The 10,000-nt window shown below is 42.1% G+C and overlaps 1 protein-coding gene across 1 annotated transcript in view; it reads right to left on the minus strand.

Annotated features, from left to right (window-relative positions):
- The window catches only part of mapk8ip3 (mitogen-activated protein kinase 8 interacting protein 3), a gene marked incomplete at its 5' end in the record, with an annotated part of 121,418 nt that overhangs the window by 84,133 nt on the left and 27,285 nt on the right, over positions 1-10,000 (minus strand). The window contains 2 exons of the mRNA XM_084330694.1: positions 1,326-1,377; positions 8,359-8,382. Coding sequence (XP_084186820.1) covers positions 1,326-1,377; positions 8,359-8,382 — 76 coding nt within the window. The remainder of the gene's footprint in view (positions 1-1,325; positions 1,378-8,358; positions 8,383-10,000) is intronic.

Consider the following 10,000-nt stretch of genomic DNA (forward strand, 5'->3'; position numbering starts at 1 on the left):
AATTGTTCTGGTGCGACCCCCCCCCCCCCCCCTCCTCCTCTTGTTGACGCACACACACGCTGCACTCAGTGCCCTCGTTGCCCCTCCCCCTTACAGACCCGTCTTGTCACAGACCCGTCTCATTTGCACCGAAGATAGCAAGCGTGCAGCTCCTCTTTTAACATCACTGAAACATTAAACCCAGGAAACTATTCACTTTAGTTAGACGAGGCGTTGTCTAATGTTATCTAGCTGGCTAGCTACTAATACATAACATAACATCATTGGCGTTAGCTTTTGCAGCTGTGGCTAACGTTAGCTAGCTGTTGTGCTCACGGAGGAGATACAACTGGGAACGAGGTTACAATGGAGTGGAGCTAACTAACTGTACAAATCGATGTGATTGGCTGAGACTGTATTTTGTACGGTTGGCTGCCTGGCTGTTGTGGATTCGGGTAGCCTGCTAGCAGTTAACATCATCTCAACGTCAACACTCTGTTCACACTTTGCCGACAGCAATGTAACAAACAATGTGGTCCGTGCGGAACCCTTATCACCAACACATAGTTCTGTGTGTGAATTATGTTGAGCCACCACAAAAGATGAATCCAAAGTTTAATCCAGTAAGAATAGTACTATGCTATATAACATACATCTTTGCAAGTAGATTACATTAGCAAAATGCCCTTTTGACATGTAGCCTACATATTCATAATCATGAAAGTTTATTTGGAAGTATTTTATATTCTGTACATAGTTTGAAAGTGGTCAGACAGTCTTCACACATTCATAAATAACACTTACAGAAAAGCTTATTGTGCACTGTAATAAATGTTGTTCAATTTTGGGATTTTTTTATGTACAGTATACCGTGAAACCGTGGTATTTTTGCCCAAGGTTATCGTACCCTCAAAATGTCATACCGGCACATGCCTAGTCTACACTATAGGCTACACTACTAGGTCTAAACTATACTATCGTTTAAGGCTACTTTCACTGTTTTACTGCATTACAGTACTGTTATATTGTCGTTTTTTTATCAATAAAAATATATATTGTTGGTGCTCCTTAAATTTCGGTGGGTGCTCCTAAATTTTTGCTGGTGCTCTCAACTTTTTGAAGTTGGGAGCACCAGTGCTACCAAGTAAAAATGTTAATTTCGAGCCCTGCTATAGGAAGCTCCACCCCTGCATGTAGCCCTGAGAGTGAGACCATCACATACCATGTAGCTCTAAGACCATCACACACCATGTAGCTCTAAGACCATCACATACCATGTAGCTCTAAGACCATCACACACCATGTAGCTCTAAGACCCCCTAAGACCCCCTGAGACCCCCACATACCATGCCCTCACCGCTGGGGTACAGGCTCAACGATGGTGGCCGCTCCGCTTTGCTGCTGGCAGAGGAGACAAAAGAGAGAGAGAGAGAGAGAGAGAGAGAGGGGGGAAAGAGAGAGAGAGAGAGAGAGAGAGAGAGAGAGAGAGAGAGAGAGAGAGAGAGACACACACAAACAGGGAGATCAAGGTATGAACACAGAGACCCATAGAGTGACAGCAGAAACACATCCTAGAGGACGACAGCAGCTATAGCAGCTGTATTACCCTTGTTAGGTTTGGAACTGGATTCATAGTTGAAGGAAAGACAATTGGTCAGCTGGAGACTGAGTAAGATGGACGAACAATTCTGCCAAACCAATTGAAAAAGATGAGCAGAGTTCTTTCTTGAAAAACTACGGTCTGATCAAATCAAATTGAGACTGAGTCAGGATGAACAAGCAATTCTGCTAAAAAGGTTTACTCGAGTCTGAGTCTGAATTCACACACGAAAAGCCACAGAACAGATCTGGACTTCACAGCATGGACTCTTCACGCAGGAAGAGCCAGTTGCAAAATGAAGTCCAGAGCACTCGTTTACACACATATTTATACATATTGGTCGGTCACTCCCCGTACTGTGGGTTGATAATTGATGGTAGGGCGTAAATTAGCACACAGTACCTAATATGGGTATCAAGGTGCGGTTTATGTGTTACATCATTTAATGGGAAAGTACAATTGGTCGAGTTATCGTTGGGTGGTCCTGGTCCTGGGTACTAAATCATAAGATTCTGTCATGCTGTGATATGAAGAGCTGTCAGACCAGAGATGAGATAATAAGGTGGCTCAGAGAAAGGGAGCGCTTTATCATAGTTTCAGAGTTACTGTTTAGAGAGAGAGAGGCGAGGCGCAAAGATGTGGATTAAGCAAGTTGATTATTTATAGGTGTTTCAAAGTAAGAGATGGGTCGCCGAGGCGTAGAGCAGGGAAAGCCATATTAGGCGTGGCGTAGATATGTTCTTTTATTTATCATACTGTGTTGTGTTTGTGTGAGGCAGAGAAATATCATGACACAGCAGAGAGAGAGAGAGAGAGAGAGAGAGAGAGAGAGAGAGAGAGAGAGAGAGAGAGAGAGAGAGAGAGAGAGAGAGAGAGAGAGAGAGAGAGAGAGAGAGAGAGTGTGAGGGAGAGAGAGTGAGAAAGAGAGAGAGAGAGGGAGAGGAGAGGAGGAGGGGGAGGAGAGGAGAGAGAGGGAGAGGAGGAGGGGGGGGAGGAGGAGGAGGTGGGGAGGAGGAGGAGAGGACGTTTAGAGAGAGAGAGAGAGAGAGAGAGAGAGAGAGAGAAAGAGAGGGAGAGGAGGTGGAGGAGGAGGGAGAGGAGGAGAAGACGTTTAGACTTCCAAAATCCAAAGAGTCCCGCTAAATCGTAGGCCTTCGTGTGTGTGTGCGTAGAGAGAGAGGGAGAGAGAGAGAGAGAGAGAGAGAGAGAGAGTTTGGCTGTGTGCTTGGGATGCAATTGCCTGAGAGTGTGTGTCTGTGTGTGTGTGAGAGCACATCTGTGTGCATTCCGGTGTGTTCATGTATGTCTGAGAGGGTGGGGTGTGTGTGTGTGTGTGTGTGTGTGGGGACATTGCAAGTGTGCGGTCACTGTACTCTTACAAGTGTGCATTCTAGATGGATGACATAATCCTGTTGTAGTGGAGTTTAAATGTCACTGAAGATGTACCTTTAAGATATGTTATGTTGGGAGAGCGGGACAATAAAACATGCGGGGAGGATGTGTCACTGAACTCTTACAAGTGTGCATTCTAGAGGGATGAGATAATCCTGTTGTAATGGAGCTTAAATGTCACTGAAGATGTTCATTTAAGATATGCTATGTCATACGCAGCTGTTGGATGAAACTTTTAGAGGAGTAGAGACGAGGGAGACACTATATCATTGAGGGATGTCATGCTGTTGTGTGAGAGATATTACTGAGAGGAGAGAGACGAGGTGCAAAGATGTAACGATTTAAACGAATAGCTTATTGTGTGAGGGAACGTGAATTGCAGGCCGAGGGGTGAGTGTGCTAGGTCAAAGAAATAAACTCCTTAATTGGGCTTAAATGTGAGAGAGAGTTGGGGGATCAGGAAAATGGGGGGAAAAGGATATACCTGTGGTTATTGGGTTCAATTCCAATACCCTGTATTTGACTGTCATACACTTTTACTATCATGTAGACTATTCTGTTTTGTGTTTTTGTGTTTACATGTGATGTATTGTATATTGTACATATACATGCACTTTTATTATGTTCTTGTGTGATGTATCGCACATTTATTACTGTGTGATGCAGTGGCGGCCGGCCCATAGGGGGCCTGGTAAAGAGAGCAGGAGAAGAAGAAAATGTTTTATTTTTATTTTAGACCCCTAAAAATCAAATAAACATGTTTAAAATGAATAATATTTACTCATTTTAAGTATGTTTGTGTTTCAAATGCACAATAACGTTAATATATCAAATATAAATCATTGTTTTGTGATTCACATGACGTTACTGTCTGATATGATATAGAGAGAGTACCTCTAAAGCTGGGCACATAGACGTAGCGCGCACACTGTGCTTGTCACTGTATCATCGCAGCCAATTAAATAGGTCAAGCAAATACATTTCGCCTATCAGTGCGTTCAAATATGATGTAATCGGGGCGCGTTTTTCTAGCGCTCCAAGCAAGCAGGGTCACTGCTGTGTTGTCACTCCCCTCCACACAGAACGGAGAGTTTGCTAGCTTACTAGTAGCTACCATGGATCATGGAGGCAGAACATTCCAACCTCGAAAAATGCAGGTAAATCCCTCAAAAACAATACCTTTTGAGAGATGAACACTGGAGTGTCGACCTCATCAGCCTGATATCTCAATTCAGAAACAATCAACAGACAGAGGAAGACAATATACTCTGTCGTTTTCTAGCTGGTGGTAAGAAGTGTTGGCTACTTTGGCTAACAAGAAGCTATATGGTTAGCTGGATGCAGTCATGTAAATGCCGTTGCTTTCCATTCCTGCTTTTTAAAACGACAGGGACAGATGCAACATGCCCATGGTATGGACTGTTACTGGAGTTTCTTTTTGAGTGGATTTTTTTTTTTTAAGTGGATTATGGCTTGTGGACAGCTGAATATCTCACCCCCCTTCAACTCTTGTGATGGTAAGTCTATGTTTAATTTACGCAAGCTAGCCTTGGCTCTTTTAACAATATGCAAAATATGCTGTACAGCCTGTACTCATACTGAAGTTATTCTTGGTATATACTACATACTACTAGGTCTGATCCTTTGAAGTTCCTTCTAATTTGTGTAACGATAGTGCCTGGGATTCCACGTCATGCTGTGTGTGTGTGTGAGAGAGAGAGAAAGAGAGAGATAGAGGGGGGATACTAATTAATTTTGCCGCGGGGGGGGCATAATCACCCGGGACAATATATTGGAAATTTGTTTCAAATGACAAGATATACCTCTGTGATTATTATTGTACGGATCTGAATACGGGCGTGCGCGTGGGAGCATGCACAAATATATTACAGTGATAATATGCTGCTCCCCAAGTCCGAGAGAGAAGGGAGCAAGAGAGAGAGAGGGGAGAGAGAGAGAGAGAGAGAGAGAGAGAGAGAGAGAGAGAGAGAGAGAGAGAGAGAGAGAGAGAGAGAGAGAGAGAGAGAGAGAGAGATTTGAGATCTGGGCGTGCATGTTTGTGTAGGCGCTATTGGAAACGTGGCTGCATTGACTGTGATCATATATTGATTGATGGCAATGGTGATAGTTGTACTCTACCTACTTACCTACGCCGTATGTATATTTCTCTCCCACCCACCCACCCCCTCCTAATGTACAGTCCCCTCCCCATCATATGTATATACTCTGTCAGGATCTAGGGGTAACAGTACTGTATATTTGAATACCGTTTATGTCACAAATGTATCAGTACTAAATACCTATATGTCCCTATGCCATAAATGTCATGTATGTTGTGTATGTCATAAATGTCTATATGAAATGAAAATGGGGGACCCTGATGGAAACAAGACAAACGTCTTTCTCAGGTCTGCATCCCCTTAACAATTGTATGTATTGAGCCGTACTGTATTGTACCCATTCTGCAATCTGTTAAATAAAGTTTTCATTCATTCATTCATTCAAATATTCGTACCTTGTGGTTTCGCCGAAGCTCTGACGTGCACAGTAGGCTACTCAGTGTGTGGTTTCGCCAATGCGTGCACGCATGTGTTTGTGTGTGTGTGTGTGTGTGTGACATTGTGATACCTCGGTACATGTTTGCAAAATTTTTGGTATAGCGCCCCCCCTGGAGAAGAATTCACCAGCCGCCACTGGTGTGATGTATTGCAAATGTTATTGCTGTCATCTTGGCCAGGTCTCCCTTGCAAAAGAGATCTTGTATCTCAATGGGACTTCCTGGTTAAATAAAATAAAAAATAGGGCCGTATGGAAGAAGTTAAAGGAATAGTTCTGTTTTTTTTTAATCCTGGCCCCGTTTCATGTTCACCAGTGATGTTCTCGGTGAGTCTTTTCTCATCACAATCCATGCTGTTCCACATACTGTACCAGGTACTGTACCAGCTAGTGAGCCACAACACACAGTGTCCATGTTTAACAAGGTATAAACTGTTTGCACGGTGTCCATGTTTAACAAGGTATAAACTGTTTCCACGGTGTCCATGTTTAACAAGGTATAAACTGTTTGCACAGTGTCCATGTTTAACAAGGTATAAACTGTTTGCACAGTGTCCATGTTTAACAAGGTATAAACTGTTTCCACGGTGTCCATGTTTAACAAGGTATAAACTGTTTCCACGGTGTCCATGTTTAACAAGGTAATAAACTGTTTCCACGGTGTCCATGTTTAACAAGGTATAAACTGTTTGCACTGTGTCCATGTTTAACAAGGTATAAACTGTTTGCACAGTGTCCATGTTTAACAAGGTATAAACTGTTTGCACAGTGTCCATGTTTAACAAGGTATAAACTGTTTGCACAGTGTCCATGTTTAACAAGGTATAAACTGTTTGCACAGTGTCCATGTTTAACAAGGTATAAACTGTTTGCACAGTGTCCATGTTTAACAAGGTATAAACTGTTTGCACTGTGTCCATATTTAACAAGGTATAAACTGTTTCCACAGTGTCCATGTTTAACAAGGTATAAACTGTTTGCACAGTGTCCATGTTTAACAAGGTATAAACTGTTTGCACAGTGTCCATGTTTAACAAGGTATAAACTGTTTGCACAGTGTCCATGTTTAACAAGGTATAAACTGTTTTCACAGTGTCCATGTTTAACAAGGTATAAACTGTTTGCACTGTGTCCATGTTTAACAAGGTATAAACTGTTTGCAGTGTGTCCATGTTTAACACTATCAGTGCCACTTGTTAACATGGTAAAGCATGTTTGAATGCCACCACCCACTTCAATGATAGCGTTGTGAACGCATAATCTCTGTCTTAAATTATGGCTATGTGTCTAATCTGCCCGTCGTTTATCAATGACTTGTTGCAGTCAACATTGTCGAGACGGATTGTTTTTTAATCGGTTCATTTCAGTTTTATAGCATTTTGAAAAGCCCTTGTTTTTCAGGAAAATATATAGATTCCGAGCACACACACACACACACACACACACAGACACACACACACACACATGGGGCACACGCTGATATATAGGTCAAAATAGATCCGATTACCCCAAGACTGGTCAAATAAATTGCTTACCTCAGATCAGATGTTATCCAAAAAGATTATTCCAATTACTGATCGCCATTCCAAATATCGAACCCTAACCCTAACCCTATTTATGAATCGTTTTCAAATAAACGCTAGATTATCGATAGTATATGTGTACTTATGCACTCTATAGAAGCGATCTGAAAAATATATTCTCTCATTTCCTGATCAGCGAGCACACACACACACACACACACACACACACACACACACACACACACACACACACACACACATGGGGCACACGCTGATATATAGGTCAAAATAGATCCGATTACCCCAAGACTGGTAAAATAAATTGCTTACCTCAGATCAGATGTTATCCAAAAAGATTATTCCAATTACTGATCGCCATTCCAAATATCGATCGCGTTTATTGATTCAGCGCTGGGTACTGTAAATGATGTATTCCATGCGTTTTCCGGCTCGGCGAATCACTTGGGTCTCTTCAGATGCCTCGCCGGAGAAGTAACATGAGGAGGCTGGACCCCCCCCCCCCCCCCCCCCATCAGTCTAAACCAATGGGGTGCAGTTACACAGGGAGAGACGATAGGGGGCGGTATTTTCCCAATTGAGCTCAGAGAGAGTCTGCAACACTAGCGTGAGGCTCAATTGATGAAATATGAATTCAAATCGCTAATAAAAAAAATATATAGCGTTGGTGGCACTCAACTGGCGGCATGAACTAACGACAAAACGCGTCCCTGGCACTCAAAGTGTTAACAAGGTATAAACCTTGCAAATTACAAGAGTAACCTGAGCCATATGGGCATGTGTTCTTTAGCCAGGAAATTATTATTATTATTATTATTATTATTATTATTATTGTGTATATATGTGTGTATGTATATGTGTGTATTATGTGTGTATGTATATGTGTATATGTATTAAAAAAAAATTATGAAAAAGAGATCATTGATCTCAAGTGACAAATAAAGGTTAAATAAAATAAAATAATATGTGTGAATGTATATAGAGACCTGAGAGGACAGACATTATAAAGAACATTGAAAGGTTGACTGGGAGTCTGGGGGGAGGAGTTAATGCTAGGAGGGGAGGAGTTAATGCTAGGAGGGGAGGAGTTACTGCTAGTGGGGGGGATCGTCCTAGGAAAGGAGGAGTTAATGCTAGGAGGGGAGGGGTTAATGCTAAGAGGGGAGGAGTCAATGCTAGGAGGGGATTGGTTAATGCTAAGAAGGGAGGAGTTAATGCTAGGAGTGGAGGGGTTAATGCTAGGAGGGGAGGAGTTAATGCTAGGAGGGGAGGAGTTAATGCTGGATTTACCTTTTCCTCCACGTGTGTCGTTGACTGTGTACAAGGCAGCACAGAGAGCCAGGCAGACAGACAGGCAGACAGGCAGACAGACAGACAGACAAACACAGATACACAAGACAGACAGACAGACAGACAGACAGACAGACAGACAGATAAGCAGTGATTAGAGAGAAAACAGGAGACGAGGACAGGCCCCAAGTAAAAAATATATACTTTGTGTACTAGTTTTTATGTATACTAAAGTTGTGTTAACCTCTTACCACGCACCGCCCCGAAATTAGTACATGACAGCACAGAAGAAGCACCAAAAATACACTGCAAGTATTTATACTCTCAAAGAAACTATACTTTTGCTGACTGAAGCTCACTGAAATCTACTCTGCACACAATGTACATTTCAGTGAGCCTCAGTCAGCTTGTCCAGGCAGGTGCTTGACCCCATTGACCTTGCATTGCTTTGTGTCTAACTATACAGAGCCAGTGTGAGGAACAGCATGGATTGAGCTGAGAAAGGACTCTACTGATCAATGACATTGTTGGTAAGACATTGAGTAAGAAATAGGGTTAGAAAGATCCGAACTATCCCTTTAACTAACAGGGTTGGTTGGTCCAGGTATGGCTGCCATGACAACTTCCTCTAAAAACTAAAGACAGAAAGAAAGTGCTGGATATTGGCGAGACAGTAAAGTAATACTGAATAATGTATATGTATTTGTATGCATGTATGTATGTATACATGTAATGTATAATGTAGTTAATCCAGTTATAATGCCAGTGCCTTGGTCAAGGGACCAACTCCAGTTGTAAGGCCAGTACCATGGTCAAGGACACTGACAGGATACACCTACAGTAGCATGCATGTCTTCTAGGGGTGTAACGGTACACAGAAGCCACGGTTCGGTACGTACCTGGGTATTGGGGTCACGGTTCGGTACGAGTTCGGTACAACAGAAAAAATATATTTATAATAATTTGTTTGTATTTTCTTTGTATTTAAAAAAAAATTAAATGTATATATTATATTTATGATAATTATTATAATTATTATTATTAAATAGAATAATTTTCGATAGGCTTGCCGTGGTAATTAGTGATACACAGTCATTCTGTGTTCAGGCATCCACTTGCCTACTGCCCCTTTAAACTTATCCTTGCTAAGTTTCAGTTTCACTTCCAGAGAGAATTTAACTTCACGACCAGACTGAATACTAGAGAACAGATGACATATTACAACAATGGCAGAGGATGGATTTAAACACTTTTATCTACATCGCTTTAATACTTATACCTCACGCTCACCCACTCACTCACATGGCGAGGTACCAACCTGCTCATCAGGAGCAATTAGGGGTTAAGTGTCTTGCTCAAGGACACTTCGACACGCTGCCAGAAGGAGCCAGAATTTAATTACCAATTACCAGACGACTGCTCTACCTCCTGTCGCCCTGTCATCTTCTTGTGGTAATTCAACAACTCTTTTCTTTAACCCTTTCACTATCACACTACATAAGGTTAACCTTTCACTGCCACACTACAGGTTAACCCTTTCACTACCACACTACAGATGGTTAACCGTGGATACACCTGTGGTTTCCCTGCAGCGTGTGATTGGATGAAACCTAGCCGTGGAAGATACACCTCTGGTTTCACT

The sequence above is a fragment of the Notolepis coatsorum genome, assembly GCF_963971535.1.
Source record: "Notolepis coatsorum genome assembly, chromosome: 15".
NCBI classification, from domain to species: domain Eukaryota; kingdom Metazoa; phylum Chordata; class Actinopteri; order Aulopiformes; family Paralepididae; genus Notolepis; species Notolepis coatsorum.